This window comes from Protopterus annectens, chromosome 2.part0, assembly GCF_019279795.1.
Source record: "Protopterus annectens isolate FY-2018-M chromosome 2.part0, PAN1.0, whole genome shotgun sequence".
Lineage (NCBI taxonomy): Eukaryota > Metazoa > Chordata > Ceratodontiformes > Protopteridae > Protopterus > Protopterus annectens.
Window position 1 is genome coordinate 1,168,139,625 of NC_056728.1, and position 23,948 is coordinate 1,168,163,572.

Genomic DNA, 23,948 nt, shown 5'->3' on the forward strand with positions numbered 1-23,948 from the left:
ACTGGTGCCTGTAAGGGAAGAGAAGATGACTCCAAGAGTGGCGCTGTCTGGGATGACAACACTCTCTTCCATCAGCTCAAAAGCCCCCTCACTCCACACCAGAGACCCTCTGCTCCAAAGATGCGGAAGATCGACTCAGAGGCAAAGCGGGTGACTCCAAAGCCAATGTAGAAGCCAAACTCTGCCTCACCAAAGCACCGAGAGGTAGAGTCAGCTCAGACAACTGTTCGCGCCGACTCCCCTCCCTGGACCCAATGAGGTGATAGTCAGCTCCCAGACTCCTCAAGATCCGAAGGACCCGAAGACGTCAGAGCAGAAGCCGGAACCAATGATCCCGAAGGAGGTCCCGGTACAGACTGTTCCACTGCTATCGGAGCCACGCTCTCTGGCTCCAAAATCACCACAGAGTCAAAGGAGGACTTGAAGATGGTGCCTTGGATGGTGACAAAACCTTTGGGGTCGGAGACAATAGAATTTTTGCCAGTGTCAAAGTCTTTAAGTAACCGCTTCACCACCCGCTCCATGTCATCATCAGATAGGCTCCTGGAAGAACGGGAGGATAATGAGGGAGATCTAGCCCTCTTTAAAATGGCTGATCTCAATGTCGGGGAGATCGGGCTCCAAGGCAGCAGACAGCCTCCAAACTGGCAACTCCACCTGCTCAGAGGATACTGATGGGGCCAGAGGTTGATTTTGCTTCATCAGAACCAAGAGCTCTCGGTTCCGATGCAGAAACTTTTTTAGGGGGTGCCAAAGCAGCATGCCTTGTGGATCCTGAATGGGAACTAGATTTGGAGCTTTGAGAGCCTTCCAATCATTCTTTGAAAGAACCTTTCAACAGACCTCTAACCATCAACTTTATTCTGGTGCGCTTGAAGGACCCTACTGCTGAAACCATGACAAACAGTGCAAGGGTCTTGTAAGTGGATGGCACCCAGACAATATACACTAGTGTACCCACCCCGTGATGGACATCTTTTGAGTGCACTGATCGCACTTCTTGAACCCAGATTGTCTATGCTCTTTAAGTTCTTTCTCCTTTTCTTTAGACATCTTCCTAAGAAGAGTAATTTACCACAAGGAAGAAACTAACCTACTATAATAACCTCAAAAGTAGAGAAAGCAAGAAAACTTAAATATAAAGCGGCTCTAAAGAGTAACGGAGCCTAAAACTACTGTAACCACAAAAGAAATTCAAACAGTACACAGCACACAGTATAGAATAAGCAAAACCGTCAGAGGACAGCTCTAACTACTAATTTAATACACACAAAACACAGTTTGTCTTTTTTTTATTTTTTTAATTAAAACAATTGGAACAAGCCAAAAAAAAGTGGAGAATCCTCTAAATTAAATGGAATTTCCAGTGGAAGAGAAGGGCATGGGAAAGGGAGCGGCCCTCTAAGTTAAACGGACCACCAAGAGCCCTCTAACTAAAACGGGTCTTGTACAACACACAAAATGGAAAAATGAAGCGCTAAACTGTAACAAGGGAATAAACTAAGTCTATCGCACAAAAGCAGAGATTACTGACAAACTGTTGAAAAATACAGAATGAAATTCTACTTAGCCAACGAGCCAGCCAGAAGACATTGCATAGCTTGAGCGGCAAACGAGATCTGGGGATTTTACCAGATGCATCATGGGATAGGGGTTAGCCTCGAGCCAGTGGAAGCTCTCGAGCTTTTGTACTCGGCCGAGTCGGAACCGATGCTCTGTTCCAAACTCAACCAGCAAGAATTACAGGGAGATAGGACAACATAACATCACTTAGCTTCTCAAAGGTATAAAACCATTCTTACATTAAGCTTATCTCACAGGCAGACTAATCCTTCACTGTTAACAGGAAATAAGCATTGCAAAGAAACAACTTTTTTCTTCTTCTTCTAAAGTACACCTATCAACACTGTATATTTCACAAGCAATAATAAAAAAGACAAAGGGAGGAATAAAATAACCCAAAAGGTTTCTTATCTGAGCTCCAGAGACCAAATCTGTAAGAAAAAGGAAGTCTGCTGAGTGATCCTTCTCTTCCAGTGCAACAAGAACAAACAGCAGGCTGCTGTCTGTGAAGGACTATTTTACTGTGGCAGTTGATTGTGAGACTTGAAAAAGGAGGCATATGATGCTCTGAGAGACTGCCAGAGAGTGAGTAAGTAGGGCGCTATTACCTATTTGCCAGTACGGCAGTGTGATTGTTGAACATTGTACAGTTGCTGTATTCTTGGTGGTCCAGACAATCACATTGATGATAAAGAATTAATTGGATATTAATAAACTGAATAATGAATATGAAAAAAATGGGACATAGGCACAAAATATTGGCATTATGTTTATTTAGTTTAAATAAATGTATTATGATGTATTTCAAAAATCAACTGTATGCCTATTATTACAGCTGCTAAAGGTCTGTCAATACAGAGATTTAGCTATTAAGATTTCTCATTCATTATTTTTAGCATACTAGCAAGTAAGACAAATTTAACATCATTATAAAAATCAGGAATTAGGCATACAACAGAATACATTAATATATTTTGTATATACACAATTGTTCTGCTGCAATGCCTTGAAACAGGTACAAAGGAAATTTAACAGAAAAGTGACATCAATTGAAAAAAAATTAAGCAGTATATAGACAGATGTAAATATTTAACTCTGCTTGGATTGCATTAAAGGTAAAAAAAACAGGAAAGTTAATAATGGCTTGCAGAATATTCAAGGATCACATGCTACAAGTTTACTAAATGTAAAAATTTACTGAAACAATTCTATCAACACACATAACAGGAACTTCCAAATAGCGGTGTCAAATGCTAATTTATGGTACAACTAAATTATTGAGAAAATGGCATTCTTATAACAAATTATCTCATATTCTTCAAAGGCCAGCTAAGTTGAAATTTATGTTTTTTACGGATATTTGAAAGGGTGATAAAGTTTTTGACCCAGACTATCAAGGAATTCTTATTTCCTGATCTTGACGGTTGTTTTGCTCTAAACACTAATCAACTTAAGAAAGTATAGTTGTGTACACTTACCATAAATATATATGTGTGTGCATTCACTGTTGCAGTTATCACCTGTGGGTTGTCCCTGCTGTGGTACCCCTCGGCCCGCCTGAATACCACAGTCAATGTTTTTGTGCCCCGGATGCCGTCGCCTGTAGTCTGACGTCAGGTCGTCAGTGCTATAAAGCAAGGCAGCCGATGTCAGGTCGTTACTGCTAAAAAGCAAGGCAGCCGATGTCATTACATCAGTTTTTCTTGCCCTAACCAGTCAGAAGAAAAAGGGAAAAGATAGAAGTGGTCCTGGTGGCTAAAAGCCACCTTGGGAAGCTTGGGTCCCCTAGGGGAAGATGTTAAATGGGGGATGGAAGGAGGGAAATCAAGACTGCAACAGTGAATACACTCGAACATCTACACTTATGGTAAGTGTACACAACTGTACTATGTTCTTCGTGTTTCACTGTTGCAGTCATAACCTATGGGAGGATTCCCAAAGCTGAGGAAAAAGGTGGAAGAATAGGTTGAGTCCAAGGTACGGGTCATTAGGCCCTGCAGACCTGCAGAGGCAAACCCTGCCCTAAACTTAGCAAAGAAAGGTAGGTGGTAATGCTTTACAAAGGTATAGACAGAGGTACAAGTTGCCGCTTCTAAGATGTCCAAGGTAGGTACTCCTCTGAGGAAAGCAGTGGAAGTGGGGGTTGCCCTAGTGGAGTGGGTACAGACAGACTTGGGGATGGGTTTCCCATGCAGTCAGTAGCAAAAATGGATACAGTGTAAAATCCATTTGGAAATAGTTTGTTTGGAGATGAGCCTCCTTTCTGCCCCTAGGGCAAAGCTTACAAGAAGCTGGTCAGTTTTTTTGAATGGCTCAGTACGGTCCAGATAGTATCAGAGTGGTCTGTGCACATCTAGTGAGTGGAGAATTCTTTCCCCCTTGTTTTGAGGGTTGGGAAGGCATATGTCCCGGAGAAGGGTCACATCAGATACCACCTTGGGCATAAAGGACGGGTTAGTCCTCAGGGAGACTCTGTCTGCATGGAAAATTATGAAAGGCTCGACAGCCTTGAGAGCTTGAAGTTCCGATACCCTTCTGGCTGAGGTAATTAGCTAGTAGGAAGGCAGTCTTTCAAGAGAAGTATTTCAATTCTGTTGAAGCGGCAGGTTCAAAAGGAGGTAAGGTTAGTTTCTTTAACACATAATTCAGGACCCAGGGTGGCCTTGGAGGCCTTCAGAGAGGCGTGATATTAGAAGCCCCTCTGAGGAATTGCTTAATGAAAGGATGAGAGAAGAGGGGTGGGTCTGAATCATAATGGGCAGAGATGGCCGAGGCATGGATTTTAATAGAGGAGAGAGAGAGGCCATTATTGAGCAACTCTGCTAGGTAATCCAGGATGAGATGGATGGAAGGTTGGGAGGTACTGCTCCCTTTTGACAGTTTCCAGGAGCAGAATCTTTTCCATTTTTCTGCATATGATTTTCTTGTACTGGGTCTTCTGGCCTCTATGATGATGTCCAGGATCTGTTTTCTTAACATGGACTCCTTGTTAGTTTTCACTGTATAAGCCATGCTGAAAGTTTGAGAGTCTGTAGGTCTGGGTGCAGTACCTCCCCCCCCTTCTCCTGGGTCAAGAGGTCTGACATCAGGGGAAGCAGCTTTGGGGGCTGTAAGGTCAGACTGCGTAACAAGGGGTACCAATGTTGTCTGGACCAATCTGGAACAATGAGGATGGTCTTCGGTCTATCCTTTCTTTTGATCAGGACCATGGGAATAAGGGGAAGAGGGCGGTATTCATACACAAACAGGGAGCTCCAGGGGAAGGTCAAGGCATCCACCTTCCATGCCAGGAGAGGATACTCCCTGGTAAAGAACTTGTGTAGCTGGTGGTTGAGGCGTGAGGCAAAAAAGGTCCACTTCTGAGGTCCCCCACTCCTGGGTGATTTGCAGAAAGATTTCTCTGTGGAGCTGCCATTCGTGGGGGTCCAGTAAGTTTCTGCTTAGGTGGTCCGCCAGTGTGTTGTTGATCCCTCGTAAGTATTGGCCAATTAGGTGTAGCCCCATGGAGGTGGCTATAACCCAGAGACTCATGGCTAACCTGCACAGGGGATAAGATTGGGTGTCCCCCCTGCTTGTTGATTTACCACATTACTGTGGTGTTGTCTATTTTTATAAGTAGGACCCCTGGCCTGAGATGGGGTTGGAAGGAAGTCAGAGCCTTTTGCACTGCCATCATTGCTTTCTAGTTGATGTGCAAGTGAAGTTGCTGGGCATTCCAAAGGCCTTGGGTACACCTGCCTGCTAGGTGAGTGCCCCAAGCAATATCTGAGGCATCGGTGGTGATGGTCTGGCCGGAAGGGCGGAGGATGAAGGGAAGACCCTTGCTCATGGCACAGGCCTCTGCCCACCAGAGAAATTCAGCCCTTATACAAGGGATCAGAGGGAGAGTGGTCTCTAGGGACGGAAAGTGCTGACACCAAAGGTTCTTTAAGTACCACTGAACCTCATGTGAAGCCTGGTGAGAGGGATGAGAAGGATGTAAGATGCCATGTACGTTCATGGAAGGATGTTTCAGAGCACTGCAGAGCCAAAGGATGCTGTCCCTCTGGAGATAATGTCCAATTTATAGTGATTGATAAAGGTATGAGATGAGGCCTAAGTGGCTGCCGAACAAATATCATCCAAAGAGACTCTAGCTCTAAAAGCCGCAGAGGTAGACATAGACAGAGTAGAGTGGGCATGGACTCCCTGAGGTGCGGGCCTGCCAGAACTTTCATATGCTAAAAGGATACACTGCGAAATCCATCTAGAAAGCGTGACTTTAGACACAGATTTACCAAAGTTAAATTTGGCAAAGGAGACGAACAACTGGTCAGATTGCCTATGACCAGGTGTCCTGTGGATGTAGAAGCGAAGTTGTCCATGCACATCCAGTGAGTGTAATTTGTATTCCCCTTTGTTTTGGTAATTAGGGAAGAAGACTGGTAGGTTGATGGACTGGTTAATATTCGATTCAGAGGCAATCTTGGGAAGAAAGGAGGGATTGGTCCTGAGGTAAACTCTATCCTTGTGAAAAGTCAAATATGGGGGTTTTACACAGAGGGCCTGTAGTTCAGAGACCCTTCGAGCCGAGGTGATAGCGACAAGAAAGGCTGTTTTCCACGACAAGAATTTAAGATCTACTGAAGCTGCAGGCTCAAACGGGGGAGCTGTTAAGGCCTGAAGCACCAGCGTTAAATCCCACGGAGGGACTACATCCTTCACTGGAGGTCTGAGCAGAAAGGTGCCCTTCAAAAAGGTCTTACACAATTTTGTGGTGATCAAAGGGCCCAGTTAATTTCCCACGTGATAATGAGAGATAGCTGCTAGTTGAACCTTGACTGTGGAGGAGCTAGCCCCCTGATGAAACAGCCCTGACAGGAAGTCTAATACCACGGGCAAAGGAGCTGTGAAAGGATCCAAATTTCGACGTTCCGCCCAAATAGAAAAACGTTTTCATTTGCTACTATAGATCTTTCTAGTAGAAGGCTTGTGTGCTGCTACTAGAATAGTTTTAACTGGGGAAGAGATACCGGGAGTCCTAGCTACAAGTGGAACTGGAGCAGCCAAACTGTGAGCTTGAGATTGTCCAGATTCGGGACTGGGAGATCTAGGGGGGTGGGATATTAGATCCGGACGGGGATCCAGAATCCAAGGAGGATTCACCAGATGAGACCAAAGGTAAGGGAACCAGGTTTGACGAGGCCAGAATGGGGCAATGAGGATTATCCTGCTCCCCAACCGGCTGGCTTTCTGTAGAAACATCAGCATCAGAGGAAGGGGAGGGTAAGCATAAAGTAGACCGGGAGGCCAAGCATGCACCAGAGCGTTTCACGGAGGTTCCCCGGAGGGCGAAATGAGAGCGAAGTAGTCGTAACATTTTGTGTTCAAGGGAGAAGCAAAGAGATCGCAAAAGGGTTGACCCCATTCGGCGAAAATCCGATTCGCTACCTCGGGATTCAGAGACCACTCGTGTGGTAACAGGATGGTGCGACTTAGTCTGTCCGCTAGGATGTTGAACCGCCCCGGAATATGCGTTGCTATAAGAAAGCAGTTGGTGGAGATCACCCATTCCCAAACCCTCATGGCCTCTCGACAGAGTGGGTAAGACCTGGTTCCCCCCTGTTTGTTGATGTACCAGACAACAGACATATTGTCCGACTGAATCGCAATAGTTCCTACAGGAAGAAGGTGCTGAAGTGCTTGCAACGCTAACAGCACTGCCCTCATCTCTAGGACATTGATATGCAGAGAGGTCTCCGTGGGGTCCCATGTGCCTTGGACTGTCCTGCCCGAACAATGCCCCCCCACCCAAGGCGGGAGGCGTCCGTGGTCACCGTGGCTAGGGGAGGGGCCATAGAAAAGGGGCGTCCTTCCTGGAGGTTCGGAGATTGGAGCCACCATAAGAGGGCCCTCTTGCAAGCCCTGCTGAGGGGAATGGGATGGCTCAGAGGAAATCGAAGGAAGGACCACTGGACCTGGAGGGTCCACTGTAAGACCCTCATGTTCAAACGCACCATTGGCAAAAGGTTGATTGCCGCCGCCATTGAGCCTAGAGCCCTCAGGACCAATTCCGCCGGAGGAGCAGGAGAATGTAGAATGGCCCGCACATGTAGCCTCAGGGTTCATAGCCGGTCTGTGGTCAAGAAAGCTAGGAGCTTGTTTGTGTCTAATCTTGCCCCTATGAAGTCTATAGTCTGAGTCTGGGTAAGAGACGACTTCTCTATGTTGATAGTGATCCCCAGCCAGGGAGCTAGATGAAGAAAGTAGTTTCTGGCTGCGCAGAGTAGATGCCTTGTCGGGGCGGTCACAAGCCAGTCATCTAGGTATGGGTAGACCTGAATTCCCTGGAGCCTCAGGTGGGCCGCAATCACTGCTAACACTTTGGTGAACACCCTGGGAGCTGTGGTGAGACCAAAGGGAAGAACCCTGAATTGAAAATGACTGGCTCCTAGCCGGAAGTGGAGGAACCTTCTGGATCGCCTGTCCATCAAAATGTGGTAGTACGCATCCTTGAGGTCTATGGAGCACATCCAGTAGTTCTCCCGCAAATGGAGGAGAATGGATTGAAAGGTGACCATGCAGAACTTCTCCCCGACCTGCACTGGTCTGGGGGAACGTATTGGATGGCTCTTTTTTCCAGCAACCATTGGATTTTTGTTGCTGCGGCCTCCCTCTGATCGGGTGGGACATCGGGAGGTATCTTGGGCTGCGTGGGTAAAAAGAAAAAGGGAAGCTGATATCCTCTGGATATAATGCGAAGCACCCAGTGGTCTGTCGTGATGGACTCCCAAGCTGCTAGGTGCTTCGAGAAACGCCCCCCGACTGCCTCCAGAGTGGAGCAGTCGGACAACCCCCCAGGGGTGTTGCGTGGGTTGGTCCGAGAAGGGTTCTCTGGATCCAAAGTTCTGCGGGTCCCCTCTGCCTCTAAGGCGGCGTCCACCCTGCCCTCCTCTGCCGTGGAAGGGCTGGGAGTCCGGAGCGGGATGGGACTGTTGCGACTTCCAGAACCACATCTTCCTCTGTCCCTTTTGGTTCTTGGAGAAGGACCTCGGGAGAGTAGAGAAGCGGACTCCGACGGCAGACGTCTTCCCGTCCTTCTCGGTCTGGACCAAAGTATCGCGGACAGTTTTGCCAAAAAGGGCAGAACCATCGAAAGGGGCATTACCGAAAGACGCCTTGAAGGGTTCCGCGAAATCACAGTGCCGGAGCCAGGCCTGACGCCTCATGACAAGGCCTGCTCCGCTGGCTCTAGCGGCTCCCTCCATGGCATGGGACAGTAGCCGCATAGAGGTGTTTGATATAGATAGAAGAGTGGCCATCCGGGTGGAGTGCAAACGCTTGTCCTCCGCCGACATGGACTCGGGGGGGGGGGGGTGACGCAGCGTACTCTTTGATAAGGTCCCGCTGCAGTCGAAGCACATGTGCCATGTAGTTCAGAAACCTCACAGAGAAGGTAGCCGAACTAAAGACCCGCTTCCCTAAATGGTCCATTGACCGAGACTCCGAGGGACTCTCCTGAGCTAGTTCCCTCTTGGTGGCCGCCACCACCAACATGGCATCTACAAGGGGACCCTTACTCCAGTGGGACTTGTCAGAGGTGGGCTAAGAATTTTGTCCGGGCGCTTGGGGACTGGCTCCACAGTGTCCGGCTCCTTCCACGCCCTGGTAGTAATCAAATCTACCAGGGGGTCGGCCGGAGGGGACACCCAAGAGGTACTCGGGCCTGCTTCAAACACCTCCAGGAACACGGATTCGTCCGAGGTAGGCTTTAGGGCAGACCACCCACCTTTATCCTGAGCATCTCTATGATGTCACCAAATGAGACATCTTTGGGGGGGGTGATCTTGGGGAGCCTTCCCCCTCCTCCAAATCCGTGTCCTCAGTCAAGGACTCGGGGGAGTCCAGGTGCCTCCTTTTGCACTTTCGCTTGTGAGGAATCTCCTCAGGGGGGCTGTCCAAGGAGGTCTCACCAGCCATGTCTTGTTTGAAAGGAACGACCTAGGACGTCAGAGCAGGCTGTCCCTGGGGCTGGGTGATGGAAGTCGGGCCCAACAGAGGAGGAGTGCAGGGTGGAGCCGTGGCAAGGGCCGGGGGCCTGGAATCTCTCGACAGGGCCCTCTCCAACAAGTCGAACGCCGAGGGAGAGCTGCTCTCTCTGGGATCCGAAAGCAGACCCTCACTCGGATCCGACGAACGGATCGGGGCCGGCGCCGAAGCAATCGGATCAGATGGACCAGTATGCTCCGACCTGGATGGAGCCGAAGGCATACCGATACCCCCGGATCCGAAGCTCAGCCCTCGGCTCCGAGAGCTCAGATCCAAAGAAAATGGACCCGACAGACTCGAGGGAAGTGTCGGCGCTGAAGTACCTATGGCCTATCCACTTAGAAATGGTTTGCTTTGAAATGGCCTTACCCTCTGCCCCTGCAGCAAATGCAACCAGCAGCTGTTCAGATTTCCTGAGAGGCTTAGTCCTGTCCAAGTAAAATCTAAGTTGTCTGTGCACGTCCAAGGAGTGCAGTATTCGTTCCCCTTTGTTCTGTAGATTAGAAAAGAAGGTTGGCAAATGAATGGACTGATTAAGGACCACACTGGATACCACCTTGGGCATGAAGGAGGGACTGGTCCTGAGGGACACACTGTCTGAATGAAAGATGATGAAAGGCTCCACGGCCATGAGGGCCTGTAATTCAGACACCCTTCTTGCTGAAGTGATGGCTAAAAGGAAGGCTGTTTTCCAAGAAAGGAATTTCAACTCTGCATTTGCAGCTGGCTCAAAGGGAGGTAGAGTGAGCTTTTCCAATACAAAGTTAAGGTCCCAGGCTGGAGTAGGGGCTTTCCTGGGTGGTCTTAAGTTTTTGGCCACTCTGAAGAATTGCTTCAACAGTGGATGACAGAAGAGGGGTGGCCCTGTATTGTAATGAGGTGAAATGGCTGAGGCATGAATTTTGATGGAAGAAAACGAAAGGCCCTTGTGAAACATTTCAGTTAAGCATTGAAGAATATGAGGTAAATTGGGTGCTACTGTGCCCATCCCCTGAGATTGGCTCCAGGAACAGAAACTTTTCCATTTTTCAGCACAGGATTTTCTAGTAGCAGGCCTCCTTGCCTCCAGAATGACATCCAATCACTTGCTTACTGAGGGATGGAGAGATCAGGTAATAAACCAGGCTGCCAGGTTCAGGATTTGAAGCTGTGGGTGCAGAATCTGGCCCTTCCGCTGGGACAGCAGGGCAGGGGTCTGAGGCAGGTGCCATGGTGCCAGCAGTGACGTACTGCACAAGAGGGGGTTACCCAGTGTTAGCATGGCCAGTCTGGTGCAATCAATATTGTCCTTGGTTTGTCCTGTTTGATCTTTAGTAGCACTTTGGAGAGGAGAGGCAGAGGGAGAAAGGCATAAACTTTTTCCAGGTGAAGAACACGGCATCCGCTTTCCAAGCTTGTTTGTGGGGAGTCCTTGTGCAGAATTTGTCCAATTGGTAGTTCTGGGGGGGAGGCAAACAGGTCCATCTCTGGGCTCCCCATTTGTTTCTCAAAATGTTGAATATCTTTGGTTCCAGTTTCCACTCGTGTAGGTCCATGAGATTTCTGCTTAGGTTGTCGCCAGTGTAGGTCCATGAGATTTCTGCTTAGGTTGTCGCCAGTGTATTTAGCTTTCCTGATAGGAACTGAGCCTCCAGGTGCACTTGGTAGCTCCAGGCTGTGTTCCACAGAGCCATGGCTAGTCTGCAGAGAGGGTACGAGGGGGTTCCCCTTGCTTGTTTATGTACCACCTAACAGTGGTGTTGTTGTTTTTTACCAATAACTGTCCGGGAAGAATGTAGTCCTTGAAGGCTATCAGAGCATTCTGTACAGCTAACATTTCTTTTTGATTGATATGCAAGTGCATTACTTGGGTTCCATTTGCCCTGAATGCACTGCCCTGCCAAGTGAGCCCCCCATGCATAGTCTGATGCATCTGTTGTTAAGGTTTGGGCTTCAGGGGGTAGAGTGAATGGCAGTCCCTTGTTTTGGTGGCAGGCCTCTGCATACCAAAGGAACTATCTGTAGACAAGGGTATGATAGGAATCATTGATTCCAGATCCAGAGAATGTTGACACCGTATGCTTTTTAGATACCATTGTAGTTTCCTCATAAGCAGTCTTGCATATGGAATTAGTAGAATGCAAGAGGCCATGAACCCCATGGCTTGCAGTATTTTCCTTACAGATAGCCGGGTCTTTGTGGCCAGTACTTTGAAGTAGGCTGTCAAATGAACTTGTTTCTCTGGCGTGAGGTAGGCCATCTGGGAAGTTGTATTTAAGCTTGCTCCCAGGAATACAATTTGTTGTCAGGGTACAAGATGTTATTTCTTTTCGTTTATGGTGTACCCCAGAGAGGTTAGCAATACCCTGGGCGCAGTAGATACGCCAAAAAGCAGTGCAAAGAACTGATGGCGCATGTAGCCTGCTCTGAAGCGTAGGTAACTACTGCAAGATTCCCTTATTGGGGTGTGCAGGTAGGCTTCCTTTAAATCCAGTGTTGCCAACCAGGCATCTTTGCCTAGCATGGGAAGCAGCTGATGAAGAGTTAGCATCTTGAATTTTGGGATTACCAAAAAAAGTGTTTAGGATACACAGGTCCAGGATAGGATGCCAGGAATGGTCTTTTCTGGGTACCAGGAAAAGTCTCTAGTAGAAACCTTACCCACATTCTTCTTCTGGGACAGGCTGAATAGCCCTGATGCTTAAAAGAGAGAGAATTTGCTTTTGAGCCTCTACCCACTGATTGGGGGGTAGGTCTGGCCAACCGCTTGGGTCTATTAAGGAATGGAAGTGAAATCTGTATCCTTGGGAAACTATACTTAAAACCCATTTGTCCTGGGTAATGAGTTCCCAATTTTGTGCATGCAGGGCAATCTTTCCCCCCAAAGGAACAGTCAGTTGAGCAGGGCTTGGAAGATTTAAAGTAAAGTCAGTGAGACAGTTTACCATAGGGGGGAGTCTTACTACTCCATGCTTTGGAAGTGGGAACCCCCCCCCCCCACTGTGTAGACCTTGAGTACCTTAGGAAATCTGGGAGGCTGTACTTGCAGGAAATACTTAACAGTTTGCATAGATTTAGCTTTCTCCTCCATCTTTTTAAGTACTACTTTTGCTTTATTGCCAAACATGCGGTCTTGGTTTAAGGGAGCATTCAGTAATTTAGCTTTAGCATGATTTGGCAAAAATTGCTCCTTAGGCCAATCATGCCTTCTAAGTACTGACCCAGTGACAGCAGCCCTGTAAGATGCCTCTAATGAATCAAAACCACACTGCAAAGTATGTTTTCCAACTTGTTCAGCAGAATGCATTAAATCCTGTAAATCCTTATTTTCAGCACAGTCAGGAATCAACATAATTTTCTGTTTAAGCAATCCGATAATATGCTACTGATACTTTAACATATGAAACTGGCAGTTTAAGGGTCTAATGGCCAAGGTTGCAGAAGTGTATATCTTCTTACCCCATCTATCCAGCGCCCTGGAATCTCTACTAGAGGGGGTAGGATTTTTGGCAATAGCAGCCTTAATGCCATTGGGTCCCTGTGAAATGGTCTCAGGATCCGCAGTAGGATTTTTAAAAAGGAACTTCCGAGAGTCAGGCACCCTGTAATACCGATCATGTTTTCTGGGAGCAGGAGGTAAAGAATCAGGGGCCAGGCTAGATTCCAAGAAGGCATCATCTACAATGTACAGTACAGGAGGGATAGCCAAAGGCCTGTGTTGAGGTAGGAGTAAGAATTCCTAAGCCTCTTTTTGGAGTCAGAGTAATCCTGGCTTTCCCAGCGGAAATGCTCCCTAAGAGTATGCAAGGTTTCACCAAAAGAGAAATCCTCTGGAGGGGAAGCAGAGGGAATGGAGTCCTCTGCATCAGAATCCTCATAGGTAGATGAGGGCAAATCCTGGTCATCAGAGAAAACAAACTTCAGAATCGTGATCAGAAAGAAAATCAGTCCTAGGTCTCATAGGGGGAAGGGTAGCTTCCCCTGATTAGAGTAATAAGGTCTTCAGCCATTCTTATCATTTGTTTTTAGGCATAGGGGCCTGACCATGCGATCTGTGCATCGGTTTTCTAGGCATGAATCAAGTTTTAGGCCTTGAAGAAGAAGATGGCGTCTGTTTAATGTGCAAGTCAGTAGGCCTGAATACATCCTCAGAAGCCGGTGCCTGCACAGCGCCTCTGGACCCATCCAAGGGAGAGACATCCGCAGGTTCCACAGTCGAAAAAGCATCTCGCGGCATACCGGACTCCGAATGGGTCTCAGTAGAGGCCTGGGAATCTGAAGTAGCAGGTATCGGGGGCTGCGAACTGGCGACAAGCTTAGGAGAAGCGTAGTCGGCAGTTTTGGACCTATGCGGTCTGTCTCTGCCTTTATCTTTGTGTTTTTTCGGAATGTCAGTAGTTGGGTGGCTTACCGAAGCCATTTCTAGACAATTGAACTGAGTACCAAAATATTTAGATGCATAAATGAACCGATGACGAATAGTACGAGGTTTGAATAAGGCACAAAACCGACAGCGAGGTACACCGTGGTCTGGGCCTAAGCAAGGAATGCAGTACAAATGAAAATCTTTATGAGGTATTTGTTGACATCGGTTTAGAGCAATAAAAAGGATCCCCAACAGGGTACTTAGCTTAGTTGAAGACTTCGGATCTGAAACTCGAAACCGAAAATTTCAGGAGTCGGCAGACTGGCACTTGCGAACTGCTTCGGGCACCGCACGGCAAGAAAGACTGATGTAATGGCATTGGCTGCATGCTTTATACTCCTAACTACCTGACGTCATGGAAGATGAGACTTCAACCGACGCAGGACCTAAGACTTTGATAATCAGGCCAACTGAGGGCTACTGCAAGCAGACAATCCAAATGTGATGACTGCAACAGTGAAACACGAAGAACATGTGGGAAGGGATAAGGAAGCGGAAGCTCACCCACTACAAAACACTGTTTTTTTTTTTGTTTGTTTTTTGTTTGTTTGATGACTTGGTTCAGTGATTGCACTGCTGTCAGAATGACCTCCAAAAAGAAAGTTTTTCAGTGTTAGGAAAGACCCATACACGACATCTAAATACATACATACACACACACTTATCTATGTACGTACAAGTATAAGTACACATGCATGAGCGCACACACTTGTGAAGCACCAACATCAAGTAACATGATAAATGTGAAACTTAAGATTCCCTACGTAAGCAACACAAAAATGTATTTCTGGAGGGAGTGTTACCTTCCTAGCTTACAACAAAGGCAAAAACAAGAAATGCAATTATCCTTACTTCAACTTTCTAATCTGCTAGAGACATCACATACAAAATATTGATGCTCTTGCAAAAATAATTTCTTTATTTTTAAATTAGGATGCAAAATAAGAAGGATTCCAGACATTTAAAATTAGCACATTAAAATTAAAAAAAAAAAAAGATCAAACAGTGGAGAAATATGACAACTATCAGGCAACATCTTTACTGCAGTTTGTAAAGTCATTCCTCTTGAGCACTACTTACATTTTGTTAGCACAGGTCTTTGATTGACTGATCTCTTTGACTGTGGTAGAACTTACATGTTGTACTTCATCATCCGAATCAGAGTCCAGGCACACTATCTCTACTTTTTTAAAATGAGATAAAGCTGTATTCTGCTTAGCCTCTGGAGTCTCTGGGATACAGGTTTCTGTATTAGTAAAAAATATATATATTACAATAACATTAATGCAGACCAGTGTTCACACATTCTCAAAAGATGAACAAATACAGCATTAGGCTAAACAAAAAGGCTAATGAAGGGAAACGTAACAGCTGCATCTTAGAACAAAAGCGGTAACAAAAAGGGACTACACAACAGCCCATAATGGTCAAGATGCTCTTGTTTTTGTAAACTTTCTATTCACACCCTTACTTCTGCATTTTGCTAAATGGAAAGCTGCACACAAAAGTTGGAAAACATACGTCTGACATATCTTGATATTCTGCACCATCATAATGCATCAGAATTGCAATGTATTTTAGTATTAAGCCCTGAATGTCTATTATGAGGACTACCACAATGATGCCAATACAACACCAGCACAACAGAGGTGAATACTAGGCTAACTACCTGAAATGCAATTTTAAGCCTAGCCAATAACCAAATGCTGGAATCAAAACCTGTACCCTGTGATTATTAGGTGAAGAACTTAACCATTACGCCAAAACCACACAGCACTTGTAATTTATTCAGTATATTCATCCTGTTCCAACATGGTAGTTAGTCAAAAATTTGCATTCTACGCAATTTACAGACCCTTCAAAAATCATCTCTGCTGTATACAAGGATAAAGACCTGATTAGAGTCCAAGCGACTGGAGATAGATTACAGACTCAAGCAATTGATGGAGCTGGTAGGAAAGGATAGCATTCCCATCCGGGGAAGGAGGGAGCAAGCCCAGGATAATTCAAAGGCACAATTTCATTGAAGGAAGGGCAGTACTTCAAGAGGCAGAACCAGGACAAGCGTTCAAACAAAAAGCCATTTTAGCAGAAACCCTCATTATGAGTGAGAAAGAGCGTGCACCAGTACTAGGAAAACCACTGTAGCTCTGTGCCATCCCCAGCACTATCTGGGTTATCTGCTACCCCCAGCCAAGAGAGGGACTTGAGGTAAACTTTGGACAGTAAACAAAATTCACCTTCATTGCTGGGATGTCGGCAATGGGATAAACCAGTGTCAAGACTACCTGTAATGACAGCCTTTGTCCCCCTCACCAGTCCTCACCCTCACTGAGGGAACACTCAAGGAGGGGGGACAATATGGGAAGGCCCAAAAGCAAGCAAACACAGCAAGAAAAAGGAAACTGAATAAAATTCCAGGCCATTCTCCACACTCTTATTTAGGTGCTAAAAGTTCCCAAGCTAATCTGGCAGCTCTGATCATTCACCTGTGACTGACTTATCACTTCAAAGACTTGGCAAGGTATACAAGCTGCTTGCACTATTATTTCATAAAATCCTTAATTTCCTACAGTCAAACGTCTAAAAGCAGCACTTCAATGGCCAAAAGTACGAGTACTTAAGTTTGAGTAAGCAATGCAATGTAGTATAATTTATTCTGGATCTAAATATAAATATTTATAAAGCAACTGACTTATGACAGTTACACATTACCCCTTATGTAAATTTAATTAAACTTTAATGAAATGAGCAAGAGGCAGTCACAGGGAATAAAACTGTTAGTAAAAAAATGAAACCTACAGAAAGCACGTTGCCTGCAATTTGTTATTCAGGCTAAAGCATAAATCCTCTTACTTTCTGAAATTATGTGAGATAACAAATATTAAAAAAAGATGTCACGATAGTCATTGTGTATGGAAAGGAAATATGGAAATGAAACTAAAAGTAACTGAAGCACTTCTGGACACTAAATTATATCTAGGTGATACTACAAGTAGAAAATACCTCAGATAAAATTAATACACTGGAAGGTGAAGTTGTTCCATAAACTTTGGAAAGTATGCAGCTCACTGAAGTCAAATACCTAGCATACTTTTAGATGAAGCTGCTCACTCATGTATCTTCTTAATTTCTGCTCCCCTCTGTCTCTTTATAAATATGAGTTCCAGCTTCTAGTGATTCTGACTGAGATAAACATACAAAAAAATGATAAGAGGACTTCCAAGACTGGAAAAAAACAAAAGCAGGCTGAAAAATCCAAACTGCTCTTGATGGTCTCAAAGTATTAAAGCCAAAACATTAAAGTACAGTTTCAAGTAAACTTACCATAACAAAAGATGTTCAAATGAACACTGCTGCAGTAGCCTTGGCAATATAGGTTATACCCCCCCCCCCCAAAAAAAAAAAAAAAAAAAAAACATCTTTACTGAATTATCCCTTGAAACAGACAGGTTTACATTAATAAAAAAGTAATCAAACTATATTAACATAAACAAATATTGGCAGGATACAACTGCGGGGCAATTTCCAAAGCTTCAGGGAACCTTTCATATGCCTAGTTTGCTAAAAAAAAGACACGTTTGGGCATGAAGCCCTTAAAAGCTTTTCTGCCAAAAGAGAGGCAGGCTTAGCCCTGAAAGAATAATGCTAAAAACAAAAAATAATGTCCACACACTGGCATGGAACACACCAAAAAGACAAGGGGTGGAGGGAGCGGCTACTGCAGCAGTGCAGTTGCAGTAATCATTCAAACATCTACTATTATGGAAAGTTTAACTACACAACTGTACTGTGTTCATCATATCTATCACTGCTGCAGTAGTCTTATCTATCCAGGTAGATTACTCAAATTAACTAAATTTGGGAGGAGAAAGAAGAGTCCAAGATCCCCAAATAGGTCCTATCACCTAGAAAGGAGGAACTGATTCCCCATCCTTGGGACAGCATGTGATTAAGAAATTAGTAGAAACAAGAGTCTGATCTGAAGGAGGAGGAATGAAAAGTACAGTTTTGTACCTACCATAAATGTAGATGTCCGAACTGGATAGCATCTGCAGTCATAACAACTGGGTTGTCCTGTCGTCAGGCAGCCCTTCAGTCGGCCGGATTCCAAAGTCCGGGTCCGGCTTCGGCTGATGTCGCACTTCACCCGACGTCATCTCTGTTGGTCTTCGGGTATAAAGGCATCAGCCGACGCCATTTTCCTCAGTGTTTCTTGCCCCAGATGCCAGTAGCCCTCTTGAAGGCTAAAATTTGGATAAATGCCAATGTTTCCAAAAAGATAGAGGTAAACACAAAAATAAGCATGTATGTACATATATACAAACAAATACACCATAAAAGACTCCCCCCACCAGCTAGCTATTAGGAGGGTAAACACCCTAGGAGTACCACAGAGGGGAAGGAGGGAGGGTAATCCTGACTGCAGATGCTATCCAGTTCGGACATCTACATTTATGGTAGGTACAAAACTGTACTATGTCCTTCATGGATGCATCTGCAGTCATAACAACTGGGTAGAATACCATAGCCAACTAGGGGAGGAGGATAAAACTAGATTATGGTGTGTTCAGGATCCCTTGCAGTACAGCAGTGGCAAACCCTGCTCGGGATCTGGAGTATAGAGGCAAATTATAATGCTTGGCAAATGTATGCACGGAGGTCCAAGTAGCCGCCTCAATAATGTCTTTGGTTGCCACTCCTCGTAAGAAGGCTGTGGTAGTGGCCGTTGCCCTTGTAGAATGAGGCCTTATGTTCTGTGGAATTGGTTTTCCATGGAAGGAGTAACAGAATCGTATGCAATTTCCTATCCATTTGGAGATTGTCTGTTTGGAAATAGCTTTTCCTTCCCTTCCTGTTGCATAGGCTACAAAAAGTTGGTCAGTCTTTCTGCTATTTTTTGTTCTGTCCAAGTAGTAGCGTAGCTGTCTATGTACATCCAAGGTATGCAGTATTCTTTCCCTCTGTTTTGTGGGTTGGGAAAGAAGGTAGGTAGGTGGATTGCCTGGTTTAAAGACACTCTGGATACCACCTTAGGCATAAATGTAGGATTAGTCCTCATGGACACTCTATCTTGGTGGAAGATTAGGAAGGGTTGCACTGCCATTAAGGCCTGTAGTTCTGAAACCCTCCTTGCTGAAGTAATTGCCAGTAGGAGAGCAGTTTTCCATGACAGGTGTTGTAGGTCTGCTGTTGCTGCTGGTTCAAAGGGTGATAGTGTCAACTTTTCTAGCACAAAGTTTAAGTCCCAAGCTGGTAATGGTGGTTTCCTTGGAGGTTTTACATTCTTGATTCCTCTGAGGAACTGCCTGAGCAAAGGGTGCGAAAAAATGGGTGGATCAAAGCTGTATTCTGCTGAAATAGCTGATGCATGTATCTTGATGGAGGAGTAGGAGAGGCCTGAATGAAGAAGTTCGGCCAGATACTCCAGAATGTTAGGCATATCTATGTTTGACACATCTTTTCCTCTTTCAGTACTCCAAATGACAAACCTTTTCCATTTTCCAGCATAGTTCCTTCTTGTTGAAGGTCTGCGTGCTTCAAGAATAATGTCTTTAACTCTTTGGGAAAGTTCTGGATTAGCTGCTGCTATGTGATGTTCCATGCAGCCAGTTGCAACGTTTTTAGGTTTGGATGTATGGTGCTGTAGTTGTTCTGAGTTAACATCAAAGGCATCAGGGGTATTGGCCACATATTGTTCCGAGACATGCTCCTCAGCAGTGGGTACCAGTGTTGTCTTGGCCAGTTTAGAGCCATCAGGATTATCCTTGGACGTTCTTCCTTGATTTTTAGTAGTACTTTGTGTATCAAGGGAAGAGGTGGGAATGCATATGCTGTTAGGCCTTTCCAGCTGAAGGAGAGCGAATCCACCTTCCATGCTAGTGGGTGAAATGTCCTTGTGCAGAATTTTTTGAGCTGGTGATTGAGAGGTGATGCGAAAAGATCTATCTGAGGCATTCCCCATTTCTTTGAGATGGTCTTGAAGATGTCCGGGTGCAGCTTCCATTCGTGGGCATCTGATGTGGTTCTGCTTAGTATGTCTGCTAGAGTATTTTCTTTTCCCGGTACAAACATTGCCTGTAACTGGATGTTGTAGCCGAGTGCCAGGGTCCACAGCTCCAAAGTCATTCTGCATAGGGGGTATGAATGAGTGCCTCCCTGTTTGTTGATGTACCACATGACTGTGGTGTTGTCTGTCCTTATCATCAACTGGCCCTGTTGGAGAAATGGTCTGAACTCTTGGATTGCCAGTTTTACTGCCAGCATTTCTTTTAGGTTGATGTGCAGGTGAAGTTGATCCTGTGTCCACAATCCTTGCACGCATTTGTCCAGCATGTGGGCCCCCCATCCTAGGTCTGAAGCGTCTGTTGTGACGGTCTGGCTTGCTTGACATCTGCGAAAGGGTAGCCCTGGATTTGACTGGCATGCCTGAGCCCACCATAGGAACTCCTGTTTTAAGCATGGAATTAGTGGGATTTCTGTTTCTAGGCTGTGCCTGTGTTGGGACCATAAATTCTTGAGGTACCACTGTAGTTTTCTCATATGTAGTCTGGCAAGTGGGACCAAGATTATGCATGATGCCATGAAGCCCAAGGCCTGTAGTACTTTTCTTGCTGTTAACTTGTTCAGTTTTGTTAGAGCCAAGAAGTAAAGAGGAGTTCTTTTTGTTTTCTGTAGTTAGGAATGCCATTTGCTTTACTGTGTCCAATTCAGCCCAAGAATGTCCTTGTTTGGGATGGTATCAGCCTTGACTTTTGTAAATTGACTGTGTATCCCAGTGCTTGTAGCAAGTAAATGACCCTTTGTAAATCTGTTGTCAGCTTGCTTTTGTTGTCCCCTTGTAGCAGGCAGTCGTCAGGTATGGGTAAATTTGAATTCCCTGTAGTCTGCAATGGCGATTACTGGTGCCAGGCATTTTGTGAATACTCTGGGCAGTAGATAAGCCAAAGGGCAATGCTGAGAATTGATAGTGCTCTGATCCTGCAAGAAATCTGAGGTATCTTCTGCAGATTGGTCGAATGGGGACGTGCAGGTATGCCTCCTTGAGATCTAGAGTTACCAGCCAACACTCCTTGCCCAGCATGGGAAGAAGTTGCTGTAGGGTCAGCATTTTGAATTTTGGGACAATGATGTATGTATTTAAGGTGGACAGGTCGAGAATTGGTCTCCAACTTTTTTCCTTTCTTGGCACTAGGAATAGTCTGGAGTAGAACCCCTTTCCTTGCTCTGCTGTTGGCACTCTTTCCACAGCTCTCATGTTTGCTAACTGCATTATCTGTTGTAGAGCCTCTGTTTTTTGATTTGGAGGTAGATTTGGCATTCCTCTTTTGACTGGTAAAGTGTGGAAGTGAAACCGGTAACCTTGATCTATGGTTTGTAAAATCCACTTGTCTTTTGTTATATCGTGCCAGTTCTTTGAAAATAAGGTTAACTTTCCGCCTAGAGGTGCTGCTATTTGTTCCCTGGTAGGCGGATGAAGGGTTAAGTCACTGTGGCTGTGTTGATGTAGTGGCAGTGGTTGTGTCTGTGCCTCTGTTGTTGCCTTGCCACTGTCGTCCTCTGTAGGCACCTCCTCTGGATTGGGTTCTGCCTCTGGAACGTCTATTCCTGCCCCTTTGAGATCTTGTGGAGTCAGGAAAGGACCAATTTTGGCAGGCCAGTTCCTGCTAAACCTTGGGGTTGAACCTGCAAGAAATCTTTAACCGTTTGAACAGATTTTGCCTTTTCTTCCATTTTCTTCATAACCTGCTGGGCAGGTGTACCAAACAAACTTGTCTTATCCATAGGAGCATCTAGCAACTTAGCTTTAACATGATCGGGTAAAGCTTGCTCCTTTAGCCATGCATGCCTTCTTATCACTGTGCCAGTCATGGCTGATCTAAATGAAGCCTCCAGTGCATCATAGCCACATTTTAAGGAATGGTTACTAACCTGTTGTATGTTATTTACCATTTCTAATACATATTTCTTATCAAGAGATTCATCAGTGGTTAGCTTTTTGGTTAACTGGTCAAGCATAAACTCTTGGTATTGTATCATGTGAAACTGACAGTTTAAAGCTCTAGCTGAGAGAGTAGCTGAAGTGTAAACCTTTTTGCCCCATCTGTCTAATGACCTTGCTTCCCTTTCAGAAGGAATAGGGTTTTTAGCTATGGTCGCGGCTACTGCCTTGGGACCCTGGGATATAGTTTCGGGGTCTGCAAGTGGGGCCTTGTAAAGGTGGTGATGAGTGTCTGGCACCCTGTAAAACCTGTCTGGTTTGGCAGGGGCTGGAGGTAAAGAATCTGGTGCGGAGCAGACATCATTGAAAGCATCATCCACCACGGAGAGAACAGGAGGTATAGCTAAGGGCCTGTGCTGTGGAAGGTGCAGAAAGGTCCTAAGTCTTTTCCTGGAGTCTGAAAAATCCTGTTGCTGCCACTGGAACTGCTCTCGCATGGCATGCAAGGTTTCCCCAAAGGAGAATTCTTCTGGTGGGGAAGCAGCTGGAATGGATTCTTCAGCATCAGAGTCTTCAAACTTGGAGAAAGGAGCCTCTGGCTGGTCAGTTATGTCTGATTCATCGGCAGAATCATCAGAGGACACTGGCTCAGAGGGCTCTGCCCTAGGTCTCTTCTCTGGGGGCTGAGAGGCCCTGTCTGGGTGAGATTGAGATCCTCTAATTAATGAAATTAAATCTTCTGCCAGAGTAAGCATTTGAGAACTAGAAGAGGGCCTGGTTGTAGAGGGTTTAACAGGCACTGTTTTAGTAGACTTGGCTGCTTTAGCCCTGGCGAAGGCCTTAATGGACATGGCTGCTGGAGGCCTAGCAGCACCACGTGCTGGGGTAGAGACATCCAAGGGAATGGTGTCTGATAAGTCAGTGGCAACCACCGTAGTGGGTAAAATTTCTGAGGCCGATTCAAGAGTGGTAGCAGGGACCTCAATTGTAGAGATAGATTCCGCTGTACTTTGATCAGTTTTCTCGGTTTCGGCCGAAACCGAGACACTCGCGGTTTGCTTAGCCATGGTTTCGGCCGAAACCGCGGACCGCGAGTGTCGGTCTTTATCTTTGCATTTTTTGGCAGATTGGGTAGTCGGAGGGTCCGACGGCATAATGTACGCAAAATCAGGACCGAAAAACTGTTCTGCAAACTCAGACCGACGCCTAAGCGTTCGTCGGTTGAAGGAAGCACAGGCCGAACAGGCTGCTACGTCGTGGGCTGGGCCTAAACAAGGCAGACAATAAGAGTGGAAATCTTTATGAGGCATTTGTTTCCCACAGGTTAAACAATTATTAACTTTTTCTGACATCGGCTGCGGCAAGAAAGAGTCCCCAACGGGGTACTTAGCTTTAGAAGTCTTCGAAGTAGTATTCGGTAGAAGTAATCTCTGGATCCGACCGACCGGCACTTGCGAACAGCTTCTGCTTGGCCACGCGGCAAGAAAGACTGAGGAAAATGGCGTCGGCTGATGCCTTTATACCCGAAGACCAACAGAGATGACGTCGGGTGAAGTGCGACATCAGCCGAAGCCGGACCCGGACTTTGGAATCCGGCCGACTGAAGGGCTGCCTGACGACAGGACAACCCAGTTGTTATGACTGCAGATGCATCCATGAAGGACATCCACACACACACACACACACACACACACACACACACAGACAGACAGACACAGTCAGACAGACACAGTCAGACAGACAGACAGACACAGTCAGACAGACAGACAGACACAGTCAGACAGACAGACAGACACAGTCAGACAGACAGACAGACACACACCCTCCCATGGCCATCTGTAATTCATAAAGGATTTGTCTGAAAATATCTGATATCAGAGAGAAAAACTGAGATTGAGATTCAGACTTTGTAGAAGACAAAAAAAAGTTAGGGTGGAGGGGTTCACAAGGAAAGAATAGTTGTGTAAAATCTTACCAAAACCATAGATGTCCTTCTCTATAATGTTGCAG

At 45.8% G+C, this 23,948-nt stretch overlaps 1 protein-coding gene across 1 annotated transcript in view; it reads right to left on the reverse strand.

Annotated features, from left to right (window-relative positions):
* The window catches only part of SMARCAD1 (SWI/SNF-related, matrix-associated actin-dependent regulator of chromatin, subfamily a, containing DEAD/H box 1), a 3,333,959-nt gene that overhangs the window by 3,178,131 nt on the left and 131,880 nt on the right, over positions 1 to 23,948 (reverse strand). Inside the window, exon 2 of the mRNA XM_044061375.1 lies at positions 15,077 to 15,242. Within this exon, the coding sequence (XP_043917310.1) occupies positions 15,077 to 15,242 (166 nt within the window). The remainder of the gene's footprint in view (positions 1 to 15,076; positions 15,243 to 23,948) is intronic.